The following is a 15906-nucleotide window of genomic DNA, read 5'->3' as shown; positions in this document are numbered from 1 at the left end:
AAGAAGAAGAACACGTTTACAGTGCGCATGCGTGGTGGCTCTCTCTCCTAAAGCATGACAACAACAACCATGGAGACGTAGTGATAACTGTACAATAAGAGCACCATGACAGCACTGAGGAGGGCTCTCTCGTGGTTTCCGGTCCTGCTGCGTCGCCGCGCACACACCTGTCTGACGTCATTGGCTACCTGCAGACTCCTTCACAAGCCTCCGCGTGCAGTCGGAGCTGCGTGTCCATCTCAGCTGAGGGCGTTCACGCTGTCCGCGTGCAGGTCGAGGGACAACACAGATGACTTCAGAGGCAGCGGGGTGCACGAGGAGGAGGGAGAGGAGGAGGAGGAGGAAGAGGAGACCGACTTCATCGATGACAGCGAGGTGGAGGAGCTGTTTCGGCTGCACGCGCCCGCTCAGCAGCACAGAGTGTTCGTGGTTCACCCCGACGTGAAGTGGGGGAGCCGGAAGCAGCACCTGACCACCGGTAGGTAACACACCGTCCACCAGGTGTGCGTGCGCGCGCGCGCGCAGGCGTGTTTGTTTTATCGAGCTGTTTTTGTGCACAGCTGAGCTGATGATGGCCGAGGCCGTGGGTCTCGTGAACACTTTGGACAGCTGGAGAGTGGTGGACCAGCTCATCCTGTCCACCAAGACACCCGAGAAGAAGAAGATCTTCGGCAAAGGGAACTTCCAGACTCTGACAGGTTCGATCCGCTCTGCGTCCACGTGCACGTCTCAGCTGATCGATGGTTTTCATATGAATCATGTTGTGTTTTTGTTTTTGTAGATAAAATCAGACAAACGGCAGGAATCACTGCGGTGTTTGTGAATGTGGAGCGTCTGTCTCCTTCCTCTGAGGTGAACAAAACTAACACGTCTTCAAACATAAAAAGCTCTTTGATTTTGATTCAGATATATTGCATTTTTGGTAAATTTTTTTCACATTTTCCGGTGTTTCAGTTTAACCAGTGACTGTGTTAACTGGTGACTCTCAGACAAACGCGTCCTCGGTTGCTCGTAGTAGCTTAACGTTAAAGTTTAGCTAATAAACACAGATTTATTTAAAACTGATTAGAAGGCTTTCACGAGCACACCCACGTGTTTTATTTAGGCCTCGTGCGTGTCTTTACACACGGGACGTTTTCAGCTGCTGACGGCCGTCTTTCCTCCCCCACAGAGGGAGTTCGAGGAGGCCTGGGGGGTCAAGGTGTTCGACCGATACTCGGTGGTCCTCCACATCTTCCGCTGCAACGCCAGGACCAAAGAGGCCAAGCTACAGATCTCTCTGGCGGAGATCCCCTTGTTAAGGTAAGGTTTTTTATTTATTTATTTATGTTTTTTTCTCTCCCATCATCCATCTGGGTTTTAAACAACGTCTTCATCTGACGGCGTACAGGTCTCGTCTGAAAAATGAAATGTCAAACTTGGATCAGCAGGGCGGAGGGTCGAGATACATCGGAGGCTCAGGTAACGACGCCTGGGGCGATAAAACCACACACACACACACACACACACACACACACACACACACACACACGCCTGTGATTGGATGTTCAGCCGCTTGATCCTGCTTGCTGATTGGTCCGTACAGGCGAGACGCTGATGGAGGTCCAGCAGAGACTGCTGAGGGAGCGCGAGATGAAGATCCGCTCGGCGCTGGAGAAACTGAGGAGGAAGAGGAGCCTGCTGAGATCTCAGCGTCGACACAAGGAGTTCCCCACCGTCTCTGTGTTGGGATACACCAACTGTGGTGAGACACTGGGAAACAAAACTTAGGAAATATGAGATTGTATTTTTTATCGATTCAATAATCTTCCGTATTATTTAACAGTTCGATGATGTTTCCGTTCAGGAAAAACGACCCTGATCAAAGCGCTGACGGGCGACGTCGGCCTTCAGCCCAGAAACCAGCTGTTCGCCACGCTGGACGTCACCGTGCACGCCGGCCAGCTGCCCAGTCACATGACCGTCCTGTACGTGGACACCATCGGCTTCCTGTCCCAGCTGCCCCACCGGCTCATCGACTCCTTCTCCGCCACGCTGGAGGACATCAAACACTCGGTGGGTGTCCACTCGGTGACGTGAAACGGAGCAGGACTACAGTTTTTTACAGAGGTGTTGACTCGTCTGTCTGTCCGTCTCTCAGGACCTGCTGGTCCACGTCAGAGACATCAGTCACCCGGAGACGGTGAACCAGAAGGTGAACGTGCTGAGAGTTCTGAAGAACATGGAAATCCCCGACAGGCTGATGAGCTCCATGATAGAAGTCCACAATAAAACGGACCTCGTTGACAAGTAAGAAGACAAAGTTTGTCTTTAAAGGGCCAGCGTGTCGCATTCAGCAGCAGGAGTTTAGTTAGCTTAGAGTGAGTTTTTCACATCTACATAGGGAGCAGGAGGCGGAGTCAAAGAGGACAGGAGGACAAAGGACAGGAGGACACACTGATATTATCTAAAGTTCATAAACTTCACTCAGAAATGTGATTTATTTTATTGACACATTAGATTTGTTTCCAGTGAGACTTTAATTACTTTATAAAGTGACTTTACTGTTGTAAACAAAACTGTTATATCTATATTATAAATAAATTCTAATCCTGTTCTAATTTATTTGTTTTTAAATTCAATTATTTAGTCATGTAAAAGAGCAGAGTATTGATAAAAGTAGCTTCTAGTTGTACTAAAACCCTAAAGATAACTCTCTCTCTACCTCAAGGCCACCGTAGTTCTCTTCATGCTTGGAAAGGGGAGGGGCTTCGCTAAGGGGTATTTAGTTAGTTGCAATCTGCAGCTTCACCACTAGATGTCACTAAAACGTACACACTGTTCCTTTTAATGGCAATAATAGAAAATGTGCCTATAAAGCCTATAAAATGTCACATTTAAATGAACTCAAAACTATACAAGACATAATAATGAATTGTCCTCATTTTCCGGGACACATTTTATGGAGCCTTTCTGTGTGAACTAAAGCATGTTTTCTGTCTCAGCTATCAGCCCTCGGAGCCGGACGCTCTGCCCATCTCGGCCCTGGAGCAGCGAGGTCTGGACCGCCTGAGGACGGCGGTGGAGGAAGCGATCGTGACGTCGACGGGGAAACGCGTGTTAGAGCTCAGCGTGGACCTCAGCTCTCCTCAGTTGAGGTGACGGCCGTCCTCCTCGCTAACGTTTGTTTGTTTTGTTTTTTAAAATAACGCGCTAACGTGCGTCTCCGTCCACAGTTGGCTGTACAAGGAGGCCGCCGTTCAGGAGGTGCAGGTGAACGCGGACGAAGGCTCGGCCGTCGTCAAAGTCATCATCAGCGCCGCTGCTCACGGACGCTACAGGAAACTGTTCGCGGGGAGATGACGGAGAAGAAAGCGATCCGTCCTGCCGCAGCCTTCCAATGATTTATCAGCTCATTTAAGCCACACAACAACAACAACAACAACACGTGACACCGGCTCGCTGATCCCTACTGAGCGTGTGCAGCTCTCCACAGAGACGAGAAAGAAGCGAGAGTGTAGCGTTAGCCAGAGCTAGCTAAATGTTAGCATCTTGATAAGGCCGCCGTCTCTGTAGATGATTCCAAGAAATAAAGAATGTCTCTACTTTTTCTGCAAACTGAACCGCAGACATGAAGACGTACGCGATTAAATTATTTGACAGTATCATTTTATTATTAAAGAATGACGTACGTTCTTGTAAACATATTGCACACCGGAGCTGTAGAGTCACAACATACAGAATGTTTTCTGATGGAATAAAAACTGAATGTAACAAACTCAGAAACTCCGGTTTCCTTCATTTAGAACTCGTCGTGAAGACGAAGGAAATGATGATGTATTCAGAAGGTAATTTGGTTTCAGTTCCTGTGGAATAAAAAATGTTTTTTTTTTTAACATTTGACGGCGTTCTTCCGTTTCTTGTTCAGTGTCTTTTTGTAGTAATTTTGTGGTAGTTTTGTGTCTCATTTTGGTTCTTTTGTATCTCTTTGTGATCATGTTTGCGTCTCCTCTTGGTCTTTTTGTGTCTCTGGTTATTCTGCATCTCGTTGTCGTAGCCTTGTGTCTGTTTCTGCTCATCTTGTGTCTCTTAGTAGTTGTAGTCTTTAACATTTGACGGCCTTCTTCCGCAGTAGTTTCTGGTTCAGTGCGATGACCAGAGAGCAGAGAGGAAGCGGACCCACGAAGTCTCCAGCGATGATGTTGAGGCTCTTGGGGTCCGATCCTGGTTCCTGCTCCTCCAGCCACGTCCTCAAAGCCTCCCAGTTACTGAAGGTCAGCGTCCGCAGAGACTGCTTTGGGTGCTCGGTGATGTAAAACCTGTCGGCCGTGAGGTTCAGGCCGGAGACGAAGAAGCCCTCTGGACAAACGCGGAGACACAAGGACACAAAGCGCTGTGATGTTTGGTGCTCAAGTTAGCAGTGCGAGTCGAACGTTTAGAGTGTTGAAGACCCTCACCTGGACGTCCCAGGTCTTTGTTCCAGTCCAGGTAGCTGGTGACTCCCTGCGCCGTGTGCTGGTTGGCCCACCAGTAAGGGATGGCGGGCCACAGCTCCGCATGTCTCGCCGCAAACTGGGAGTCGTAGGACAGGACGACCTGGTATCCGGACGTCCACAGGCTCCGCAGGGTCAGGACGGGTTCCTGTGGAGGACAATGTTAGGGTCTGTGTGAGGCTTTGTGTTGTTTCTATCATGGACAGATTATGAGACAACGAGGCCCCTGGGAGCAGAGATGTAAAGCCCCCCCTGAGAGACATATTTTTTGATATTTTGAGTCTCTTTGTGGACTTCCAAACAAGAAAGATGAGCAGTGAAGCAGAGGCTCTGGCCCAGGGGCCACTAACATATTAGGCCCCTGACCAGAGCCCAACAGGCCCATTCGGTAGCCGCTCTGTGGTCTCTGTAGGAGGAGACGGCTGACCTTCTGGGGGCAGAGTCTGGATCCGAACAGCTTCTTCAGGGAGAAAATGAACGACTGATGGAGTCTGTCGTCGATTCCCTCGAAATGGCTGCAGGCCAGAATAACGACCTCCTTCGGGTGAGACTTCAGCCAGACGGCCACAGACGACAGTGTGTCCTGTAGAAGAAGACATTTAGTGTAACTATGCAATAAAAGCCCAAAGTAATACTTTTCATTAAAAGGAATACTTCATCTCTAAAATGACCTTTTGTATATCAGTTATTCACACACGTACCAATAAACAACACGAAAATGCTAAATACCCGCCTGCCAGTATTAAATGAATGGGGCTTTTATTGTGAAGGATAGAGGAAGGAGTGGATCTGGCCCTCCTAGTTGAGACAATGGAGCCTCCTAGTTGTTTTATGAAGATATTACCCAACGTGATTGGTTGATGGACTTTTTTCGTGGCGCAAAAGCTCAGAAAAATTGTCCTTTGTTCCTCTTTTTCCATTTAGTTTCGCTGTTGTCAGTTCCATTAATCAAGACTTTGATATACTGACGTTCCTTTAAGACTATTAAACTCACCAGAACTGTTAAATGTGTGTATATGACGTGTGTGAAGTACAGCTCTCTGGATGAGTCTTTGGGTTTGTGAGCGACACGCAGATCGAAGAATCGAATCCCCATCGAAAGCTGCTCCTCGATGCTTTTGTCCTGTGAGGAAGAGGAAGAGGAAGTCTTCTATATGTCGTACTGCCTTAGTCCTATAGGGGTCCTCACGCCACACACACACACACACACACACACACACAAACACACACACCTGTGTTGTGGCCCATTTAAAGATGGCAGGTCTGGTGAAACAGTAGAAAAGTCGGTCCAGGAGCCTGAAGGCGTCCGATTCAGACGGGATCAGCGGGGAGTTGATGTCCAGACAGTAGCTCATGGCGTCATGGCTCCCTGGGTGAACAGGTGAGAACAGGTGAGAACAGACACGCTTTAATTCCTGTGTCGGTCTGTGTGGTGACCGTTTGTGCGACTACACACAGACTTGTGTTTGTATGTAATGTGTTCTCAGGTTTTTACTCTAAATTCTGGAATTAATTCTGGAATTAATAAATAAACCGAAACAGGTGATACTAAGTCATTGTTTTGAGATACTTGGACATTCTTTTTGAGAAATAAATAATAATCACAAATGATGTAGTTTTGCTGGTGTTGCATATGTATATATGTATGAACCAATGCATTGACTGGTTCTCTCTTCTTCGTGTTCCAGCTGCTTTAGGTAGAACTACGAGAAACTGAACCAGAAAAACAACTCACTCAAACTTTACGGGCATTTTAAACCTCCTAAACTCTACTTGTTAGTGTTTTACAGGTTTTATTTTACATGTAAAATTGTTTTACATAGCGTTGTCTTATTTTAAGTTATCTATCAAATTATCTACCCTAATTTTAAAATCATGTTGTGGGTTCTTTTTTTTTTCTTCAATTCTAGGGCTTTAAAATAACTTTATTTTATTTTAAATATTTTCATTTATCTACCAAGTGATCTACTCCTACTGGTAAATTCTGGGTGTTTTTTGCACTAATATTTTTTATATTATTATAATTTTCCATAATCAGAAAGTCTCAATGTATTTTAATAATAACATTGCCTCTTTTCTGTTCGTCTCTTTCATGATCTCTGGAGTATAAATAAAGGTTGAATGAATAAAACAATAGTTTTTAGACCAACATTTACAGAAACTTTCTGTCTTCTGAGACGTTATTTACTGATTCAACTCCTCCCTCCGTGCTTCTATGTCTTTATTGATCATAAACGGATGATTGAAGAGAAAAAGGTGTTCTGTTTACCGGGTATGGCCAGTTCAGTCAGAGGAATGTCCCACAGCTCCTCCGGGAGACCCGACATCCAGTCCTGACAGCGGAGATCCATGCCGGACCTGCAGTAGAGAGACTCACTAAAACCAGGTCTGAACTGTAGATCCGAGGTAAGTCATCACATGACCGATCCTCGTCCTTTATCTAATTCCTTTAAATGATCGACCGCAAACACAACAGCAGCAGGAGGAGGAGGAGGAGGAGGAGGAGGCTTTATACTTCCTCATTCTTCTGTTGATTGACAGCTGCGCTACATAACGTGTCACTCACACATGTTCCTCTAAAGACAATATGTGAATTAATGTGACGCTTCAGAAGGAACGGGTCACTTTTGTGTTTCTCCGTGTCTGCAAACACATTACTGACGTGTTACTGTGACGTGGAAGGGGGCGGAGCTAAAGGAAAACACATGAAACAAGTTGAGCAGCAATAGAAGAACAGGATGTAGAGTGGAGTCCTGGAGAGTAGAAGGTACATTCATATTGTTGTATGTAACGGTGGTGAACAGAGACAGTATCTTCTCCCAAATATAAGGACCATTACGGACAATGTTGTGACAAAAAAGATCCTGAAAGTAGTTAAAATGAGAATCTTTCTCTAAATACTGAGTTAATAACTCTAAACAATGACTTAGTATCTCAAAATAATGAGTTACTATCTCTAACTAATGACTTAGTAGTTCAAAATAATGACTTACTATCTAAATAATGACTTAGTATCTCTAACTAATGACTTAGTATCTCTAACTAATGACTTAGTATCTCTAACTAATGACTTAGTATCTCTAACTAATGACTTAGTATCTCTAAATAATGACTTAGTATCTCTAACTAATGACTTAGTATCTCTAATGTCTTAGTATCTCAAAATAATATTTTGAGAATATTTTGAGTATCTCAAAATAATATTTTGAGATACTTAGTCTTATATACTACAGTTGTAGTATAAGTGGTAGTTGTACTATAAATATTATTAGAAGTAGTACTAGTAACAGTAGTGGTATTTGTCCAATATGTGAAACGACTTTCTAATTCCACCAACAAAAAGGCTTCTATACACTTACTATTTGCATTTTTAATAATATTTGTATAGTGTTCTTTTATTTGCATACTTTCTCCTGTCTGCTCTACATGTTTCATAAAAAAATAGAGCATAAAACAACTTTATTGTTCATTTGAGGCCAAAAGAAATCACTTTAGGGTTAAAATCACATTAATACATAAATTCTCATTACATCACTATGATTAATCATGCACACAGTGTGCAGAATGGTGCAGATTAATGCAGTTTGGTCATGGAAGTGTAGATCTTTTAGTTTGGTTAGTTAGTTTATTATTTGGTCCTCGCTGTCGTTTCTCTTCTCCTAATTCACTTCAGCTGAACGTCTCAGTTCCCCTGAGATGATTTGACTTAATTCAGATCAGCTGTTGGCTCCTGATGAAGAATGAGGAGAACTGAACACAACAGGGCACTCCGATCCTCAGTTTCAGACAGATGATGTAACACAAACTATTGTGAGTGAACACAAAAGATACCCCCCCCCCGACTGTGGCCTTTCAGGCACAATGAGGTTCGACATTCCTCACAGCTGAAAACAGCACAGACGCGTTCACTTCTGCTCTGTAAATGAAAGCGAGAGACTTCAACTCAGGGAGCTCAAGAAGTAGGAATGAGATGATTTAGGATTTTAGAATCGCAATAAAAAAAAAAAGAAAGACAATAAGTTGATCGTGGTGAATTTCCATTATCAGGAGAATTGTGAATATTGTCACTAGTAACTTAAAAAGAGACAAATAGAGCTGCTTAAAAGATACAAGAATGAACATGTAATCATTCTTTATCAATGCAGGGGGGACCATATGATTTATGATTAGTAGGGCTGGGTATTGTTTAAAAAAAACAAGCTCCCCAGAACCCTTAAAGTGACACCGATACCAACAGAGAGCTCCAGAGAGCCTCTGCAGCAGCTTTTTGTCTCTGACTACGTCGACGGGAGAGAAAAAAAAAGATGCAAACGTTTCATCTCTGTGCTGCCGTTCTTGAGGAAAGAACAACTTCCTGTATTCCACCCCAAGGTTAAAACTGTTAGCTCGGTTTGCGCCGTTAGCCGCTAGCCGCTAGCCGCGGCGGTTCAGTGCAGGCTGGTAAACCCAGCAGTGAAAGGCTGTAGCTGCTGCGTTAGCATTAGATCACTTGTGGTGATTTGCTGTTAGCGAAACCATAAAAATAGTGTTTTTATTTTTAGATCTGGGTGTAAAAATATAAGAGAGATTGCAGGTTTAGTTTGACCGGAGAGTTGTTTTTGGTCGCTACCTTAAAGGAACCGAGTACCGATAACCGGCCTTATTAATTACCTTGTTTAAGATTGTTTGTTATTCACTAAAAAAGGATGTTCACTATAAAAAGATTTGTCTCTCGGATGCAATAAAACTAAAATATTTGGTGAAATGATCATGATTTTGATGATTATCGGGATAATTGGGACATCCTCATGTGGTTCCTTGCCGTTTGATTTGTACATCTGAATGGTTGGTGAATAAATTGAGGCGATTTGCTTGAAAACGCTCATGTTTATTGGAAAAGCTTCACCTCCACAGGCACAGCGGTGCAGCACTGCTCTAAAACAAAGGTTCTCACCTGTTGGCTCAAGTCAATATTAGAAGTAAAACAGTCACGGTTGGGGTTCATGCAAATAAGATGCCCATGCATTTTTGCATAAGTCTGATGTTTTGCCTACATTCTCTATGGATTAATACGTGTATATATATATATATATATATATAGGTGAAATGTCACAGTTATAAAAGTTTGTATATTACAATCGTATGTGCTCATTGAATACGTTTGTGCTTCCTCTTCTAAAATGTCCAGGTGAGATTAGTTGTGTTATTATTGCTGGTCACCGTAACAATAAACCGGCCACCTTTTTTTGCTGACTCGTGAAAACTGATACAGTACGTTGCATAAATAGTGAACTGAATGTAAACAGTGCAGGTCAAAAATACCCAAAAAAGTCTGTTTTTTCAAGACTGAAATGTACATTTCACTGCCTCCAGATAAGTGCATTTATAATATTCAAACCAATAATTCAAGTACTTTTTCCCGTCACAAAACAAGCTCATGCTGTGATTCACTTCTTGTAGAATAATGCAAAGTGGTGAGAAGTCACGAGGACCATTTCAGTAGTTTCTCATTCAGCGTGACGACGGTCGGCACGAACTGGCTCTCGGTGATGAAGTCCCCGGCGATGATGTTGAGCGAGCCGACGCCGGAGCCGGGAGTCTGCTCCGTGACCCAGCTCAGCAGGGCCGGATACGTGGACGTCACCAAGTCCTTCAGGGACTCTGTCGGGTGAGTGCAGATGTACTTCAGGTCCTCCGTCAGGTTGATTCCTGTGACGAAGAAACCTCCTGTAACACACACACACACACACACACACACACACACACACACACACACACACACACACACACACACACGTGTAAAAAAAGTATTATATCAAACTTATAGACAGTGTGAAAGAAGACTAAATCTATGATCTATTTAATTTGACTGGATCCAGGCCACAAACTCTGGTTCTTTAAAGTGAAGTCAATGCTTCATGTGTTAAAGCTGCGTTCTCTCTAGTGTCCACCAGGGGGCGACTCCTCTGGTTGTATAGAAGTCTAGTCTAAAATGACTCTACTTCTCTCTTGATTTATTCCCTCAGTAAACATTGTAAACATGAGTTTATGGTCTCAATCTCTAGTTTACAGTCTTCTTCAATACAGCATGATGTTCATTTAGTACATTATGCTCCATTTAGAGTCAAACAGACCATAAAGCAGGGGATGCTTTAGGGGCGGGGCTACACGCTGATTGACAGGTCTCTATGTCACGACGTCTCTATGTCACTCCTCCTCAGTCCAGATGTGATCACTTCCTGTTCACTGGTTGCAAAAAAACAAGATGACGACGGCCAAAATGACAAACTCAAGGCTTCAAAACGTCCACAAACCGATGTGTCAAATGTGTAAAACCCTTAGGGACAGATTTTGAGTAGATATAGAATCAATGACTCTGTAATGTTTTAACTTCATTTAACCTCGTTGACATTTATTCCTTTTTCTTTCACCCTTGATTGTGGACGGCAGAAGAAATAAAGAGATCCTTGTGCTGTAATTTAAGCTACTGTCCCAAAATAAAGAATTAAATTAAATATATTTATATTACCGGGTCTGCCGTGTTGCTTCCTGTGTTCAAACTCCTCGATGAGAGCCTCAGCTTTGCATTTGTTGGCCCACCAGTACGGGATGTGTGGCCACAGGTCGCCGTGACAGCTGGAGATGTTGTGTTCGTAGGACACGATCACGCTGTAGCCCAAAGCCCACAGGTTACGAAGGGTCAACACTTCCTGAAATCAATCGCAATGACCCACACGTTTGTTCATGAATGTTATGTGAAGGACAAGGCTGGCGTTATTCTAAATTTTTGCCAAAGAAATCAATAAAAAGACAAAAAAAACCAGAACTTTCCAGTTGTAATTTTCTCTAAAAGTCTCTATGGTTCTTCTCCTTATTGAGTTTTCTATCTGGTCTACGTCTGACATCTGTAATGAACTGTTACTACCGTGCACGACACTGATCATGTGACCTACTTGTCCATACAGATTATGTATAAAGGTCCAATCCCTTTGTCCCCCTCTAAGGCCTTAAACCCTGAACCTAGTTTAGAGGTTTAGCTGAGCTCACCTGGTGAACGGTTGAGTGTGAATGAGGCGCTACTTTCCTGCGACGTATCAGAGACTCAAACACTCGAGGATTTGACAGAAGAACTAAACCCTCACGGACTTTAACGGGAAACTCGCCTCAAACTCAGTGAATGTGGGGAGATTTGGGATTGGGCTAAAAAAAAAAAAATGGCCCAAATTAAAGCATTCGCTTCTTGCCCTGATGAAGGACTTAACCAATCTTCTCAAGATGTGGCTACACAGACGGACTTGTTATTAGAATCAATCAACTCGATTCATCGACAATAACAAACATGTAGATCATGACCAGCCTTCTTCTTCAAGTCCTCTCCCTCCACGGCGGAGGAGGAGGAGCCGTACCGTTTTGGGGCAGAGTTTGGAGGTGAAGACGTTGCGTATGGTCGAGAGCAGCAGAGTGTGGAGCTCCTGGCTCAGGCCCAGGAAGTGGCTGAAGGAGAGGATGACCACCTCTTTGGGATGAGCGTCCAGCCACTCGCTTATCTCCAGGAGAACGGTCTGCCGGGGGGGAAAACACCAGTTAGTCTGCATCTCCTGCTGATCCACAGCCTTGTTCTAAATAAGCTAACAGGAAGAGTGAAACACCAGTTATCTGGTAGGACTCACATGGTTCTGATAAGATATGATGGAAGTCTGGAATAACCTGCCAGTTCTGGATACACAAGATATTAAAGTGTTTGCTGCTCCACGTGAATATTGCCAGAAATGTTCCAAAGAGTGAAGTCAAAGCATCATGTGTTAAACCTGCATTCTCTCTAGTGTCCACCAGGGGGCGACTCCTCTGGTCGTATAGAAGTCTAGTCTAAAATGACTCTACTTCTCTCTTGATTTATTCCCTCAGTAAACATTGTAAACATGAGTTTATGGTCTCAATCTCTAGTTTACAGTCTTCTTCAATACAGCATGATGTTCATTTAGTACATTATGCTCCATTTAGAGTCAAACAGACCATAAAGCAGGGGATGCTTTAGGGGCGGGGCTACACAGTGATTGACAGGTCTCTACCAGAGACGTATACGGCGTCTCTGCGTCACTTCTCCTCAGTTCAAATATGGTCACTTCCTGTTCACTGGTTTCAAAAAAACAAGATGGCGACGGCCGAAATGACGAACTCGAGGCTTCAAAGCGTCAGTCCACAAACCAGTAGGTACAGCTGGCGTTTCTTCACGCGTTTTCACACGTTTAGACGCAACTTTTGAACGACCCCTTACTCTACGTTTTTACTGTTATAATGTGACTCGTAGTCCCGGTGGCTTCTCTTCAGTAAAAGTAAAGTTTTTAAATAATAACAGCCGTGTTCCCTCTTCAATAACCTTAAAAACATCACAAATGGCCACACCGACCGTGACCAATCTAATTAAAGGGTTTAGTTTCCCCACCGCAGAGATGATTGTTCACTGAGCACGACTTAACGCTGTGGATGCAGATGACCTTTTAAGGAGCATAAATGTCACTGTGGCTACATCCTTGTGTGTGTGTGTGTGTGTGAGACGCCGTGGCCTCACCTCCACAGTGAGCGCGGTGTAAACACCGTGGTAGAAGTACAGGTCAGTGGAGCTGTCATTGGGCCTGTGTGCAATCCTCAGGTCACAGTATCTGACCCCGGAGTCCAGCTGCTGCTTGATGGTGTACTCCTGTAAAAACACGCCGGACTCACTACACCAGGTCCGGGTACTTAACAGTGAGTGATACTGGGTCCATTTTACTACCTGCGTTATCGCCCACTTGTACACAAAGGGGCGGATGAAAGGCTTCATGTATTTGTCCAGCTTTTGAAGCATGTCTGGCTGGGTGAGGTCCACCGGGGATCTGTCGTTCATGTCCAGACAGTAGGTTATTGCATTGTGGCTCCCTGATCGGGGGGGGGGGATGATAAACAGAATCACCACTAAACGTTTGAGTGTTTCGCGTTCTAGCAAAAGGCGGCGGCACTGAGAGCTCAGCGTACATGCAAACGTCAAGAAAACACATTCAAATAAAGGAAAGACAAGCAAATGAAGAGAGAACCTTCATCGAGCTGAGAGCCGCCTTAAATAACAGCCAGGATACCTTTTACTGCCAGTTATTAAATACAACAATGTTTAAATACAATGAGTATTTAAATACAATGAGTTTATACATGGTGGAACCGGGGGGGGGGGGGGGTTCCACCATGTATAAAGAACCGCAACAGAAGTAAGCTCCTGGGTAGACGGAGTGTGTCAAAGTTCCCTCTAGGCCGGCCTTCACATGGTGACATATGAGCTTCCCTACATGCCGGAAAACGTTCTAGTTCCTCTTTTGATGTTGGAGTCCGACACTGGCTGTGTGAAAGGCCGTATTAGCATTATTACTGGGCTATTGTGTTGTCATTAAGTCAGAGCGTGCTGCTGTGAGGCTTCCTACCTGGGATGGCCAGGTGGTACAGGGGGGTGTCCCACAGGGCGCACGGCAGGTGAGACATCCAGCTGTGCATGGGCAGCTGCCCCAGACTCCGCTCAGACACTCCGGACGCCGACGACATCCTGAGCTCCAGCTTCAGTGGACGCACGAAAATATAGTTATTATCATCATTTTATGTTACAATTATTATTATTAATGTGTTATTATCATCAGCATCATACTTATTTTATTATCATCACTATTATTGTCATTATTAATATTATTAATATCATAATTTTCATCAATATCATCATTATCATCTTTATCATTATTATTATTGTTATTATTATTATCATTACCAGCAGCGTTGTTATTATTATTATTTATTTTTTCTTTAATTCTTATTACTATCATCATTATCATCATAATACATATTGTTATTATTATTATCAGCATTATTATTATTATTAATTAATTTAGTTTTTATTATTATTATTTAAATATGTTGCTTGTTTTGGGGTTTGATGATGATGATGATGATGATGATGATGACAAAGTAAACTTCATTAGCACTCTGTGAGTCTCTCTCTCTCTCTCTCTCTCTCTCTCTCTCTCTCTCTCTCTCTCTCTCGACCAAGCTGCAGCAGCCGCTGCTTCCTCTCACCGAACCAGTGGAACCAGTCAAACCACCGCGGAAGAACCCGGTGACACTAGAGCCGGGGGCACGCGCCACAACACTTCCGTCCTGAATGCATTAGAAGACGACGTCATGGCTGCAGAGGAAGCATGTATGACGTGTTAAGATAAAGCGTGGTACGTCTACCCCCTCAACACTCACCCCTCAAGCGGGCTAGTCGGGTTACCTTTGACACCTGCAGAGGACGGAGGAAGCGGGTGCATCGTATGGCTCCTCTTATCGATTATCCATGACGGTGGAGTGTCCGCGTGCGATCCGATGGCTGCTTCAGGTGCAGCGACATGAGGGTTTGAGCTCCTCCGTTCACCGGGTGGTGTCTGTCGGTGTCCCGAGGTGCAGCAGCAGAGAGTGCGAGCTGAGAGGGGAGGGAAGGAGAGAAGGAGGAGGGGAGGAGGGAGGGAGCGAGGCACCGCGCCTGCTGACAGATCAGCAGATGCAGACAGTCTCTCCTCTTAAAGAGCCCTCTGAATTTAAATAATGTATATTATTCACATGATGAATTTACAAATAATAAGGCAATAAAATACAAAGTTATCATCCTGAATATATTCCACATTAGATACAAAACATGTACGTACAAAAAAATAAATCATAGCATAAATAAAAAATAAATAAATACATTTAAAAAAAAGAATGTTAGTGATAGGATCAGATAATTTTCTCATAATTTATTTAGGATTTCATTTCATTATTTTAGGGACTTAATACAGTCACTTTAGTAGCACATAAAGATATTTCTCTATTATTTTATATTTTTCCTTATGAATAAAGAATTTGGCTAAAATTCAACATTAATCATAAGGTCCAGTTTTTTTTGTCTTTGCAAAATCACAAATACTACTACTATGATGATCAGTATTAGATATTGCTGAGCCCAATGCAGACCTGCATGACGTCATCAGCTGGTAAGAAGCTCTGTGGAGTTTTCTTGTAAACAAAGTTATGTTATGTAAACACCTGAATGCATCTCATAACTTTGTTAGTTATTTATAATCGTGCAACGTTTACATCATGATTGTATAATAAGAACTGGATACAAGGATGCCTCCTAGTGGCCACTCACGGTATTGTTGTGAGAAAAGCATATTTACTGAGGGAATAAATCAAGAGAGAAGTAGAGTCATTTTAGGCTAGACTTCTATACGACCAGAGGAGTCGCCCCCTGGTGGACACTAGAGAGAATGCAGCTTTAACACGTGAAGCTTTGACTTCACTTCATCCGTTCATTTTTGTACAGGATCCAAACAAACATTACTCCATAGCGCCACCAGTGGTCAAAAACTGCACAGGGTAGCTTTAAAACATAAGTTTCTGTTTTTTTTTCATGACTTTT

General features: G+C 43.7%; 3 protein-coding genes across 4 annotated transcripts; 1 reads left to right on the top strand and 2 right to left on the bottom strand.

The window, feature by feature from the left end:
* The first annotated feature begins 37 nt into the window (after positions 1–37).
* Positions 38–3879, top strand: gtpbp6 (GTP binding protein 6 (putative)). The gene is made up of 10 exons (XM_068725446.1): positions 38–478; positions 561–698; positions 782–852; positions 1172–1302; positions 1391–1461; positions 1586–1744; positions 1847–2055; positions 2141–2289; positions 2985–3137; positions 3216–3879. The coding sequence occupies exons 1-10, from the start codon at positions 106–108 to the stop codon at positions 3340–3342; spliced, it is 1581 nt and encodes a 526-aa protein (XP_068581547.1). The 5' UTR covers positions 38–105; the 3' UTR covers positions 3343–3879.
* Positions 3880–3884: 5 nt separating this feature from the next.
* On the bottom strand, positions 3885–7104 carry LOC137883803 (phosphatidylinositol specific phospholipase C X domain containing 1). Its single transcript, XM_068725447.1, has 6 exons — positions 6742–7104; positions 5705–5841; positions 5467–5595; positions 4900–5055; positions 4437–4620; positions 3885–4338 (listed from the first exon to the last, which is right to left on the bottom strand). Exons 1-6 carry the CDS (start codon positions 6821–6823, stop codon positions 4085–4087), a joined length of 942 nt encoding a protein of 313 aa, XP_068581548.1. The 5' UTR covers positions 6824–7104; the 3' UTR covers positions 3885–4084.
* Positions 7105–9336: 2232 nt separating this feature from the next.
* On the bottom strand, positions 9337–14919 carry LOC137883746 (phosphatidylinositol-specific phospholipase C, X domain containing 1). 2 transcript variants are annotated; one of them, XM_068725360.1, is made up of 8 exons: positions 14740–14919; positions 14541–14649; positions 13901–14030; positions 13225–13367; positions 13021–13149; positions 11858–12013; positions 10981–11161; positions 9337–10178 (listed from the first exon to the last, which is right to left on the bottom strand). In XM_068725360.1, exons 3-8 carry the CDS (start codon positions 14016–14018, stop codon positions 9934–9936), a joined length of 972 nt encoding a protein of 323 aa, XP_068581461.1. In that variant the 5' UTR covers positions 14019–14030; positions 14541–14649; positions 14740–14919; the 3' UTR covers positions 9337–9933. The 2 variants fall into 2 exon arrangements, with proteins under 2 accessions (XP_068581461.1, XP_068581462.1); XM_068725361.1 differs by lacking the exon at positions 9337–10178 and adding an exon at positions 10595–10697.
* Positions 14920–15906: the final 987 nt, after the last annotated feature.

This window comes from Cebidichthys violaceus, unplaced genomic scaffold (genome assembly GCF_023349555.1).
Source record: "Cebidichthys violaceus isolate CVI_PGR_0920_01 unplaced genomic scaffold, fCebVio1.0.p SCAF_35, whole genome shotgun sequence".
Lineage (NCBI taxonomy): Eukaryota > Metazoa > Chordata > Actinopteri > Perciformes > Stichaeidae > Cebidichthys > Cebidichthys violaceus.
This window is presented reverse-complemented; position numbering and strand designations above follow the sequence as displayed.

Coding starts and splice junctions, on each gene's coding strand:
- gtpbp6 (XM_068725446.1), top strand. CDS start 106: ATGACAGCACTGAGGAGGGCTCTCTCGTGGTTTCCGGTCCTGCTGCGT. Junction 853..1,171: donor GTCTGTCTCCTTCCTCTGAG/GTGAACAAAACT, acceptor CCTCCCCCACAG/AGGGAGTTCGAGGAGGCCTG. Junction 2,056..2,140: donor TGGAGGACATCAAACACTCG/GTGGGTGTCCAC, acceptor TCCGTCTCTCAG/GACCTGCTGGTCCACGTCAG.
- LOC137883803 (XM_068725447.1), bottom strand. CDS start 6,823: ATGGATCTCCGCTGTCAGGACTGGATGTCGGGTCTCCCGGAGGAGCTG. Junction 5,842..6,741: donor GACTGAACTGGCCATACCCG/GTAAACAGAACA, acceptor CTGTTCACCCAG/GGAGCCATGACGCCATGAGC. Junction 5,056..5,466: donor ACACACATTTAACAGTTCTG/GTGAGTTTAATA, acceptor CTTCTTCTACAG/GACACACTGTCGTCTGTGGC.
- LOC137883746 (XM_068725360.1), bottom strand. CDS start 14,018: ATGTCGTCGGCGTCCGGAGTGTCTGAGCGGAGTCTGGGGCAGCTGCCC. Junction 12,014..13,020: donor ACACCGCGCTCACTGTGGAG/GTGAGGCCACGG, acceptor CCCCCCCGGCAG/ACCGTTCTCCTGGAGATAAG. Junction 11,162..11,857: donor CCAAACTCTGCCCCAAAACG/GTACGGCTCCTC, acceptor GATTGATTTCAG/GAAGTGTTGACCCTTCGTAA.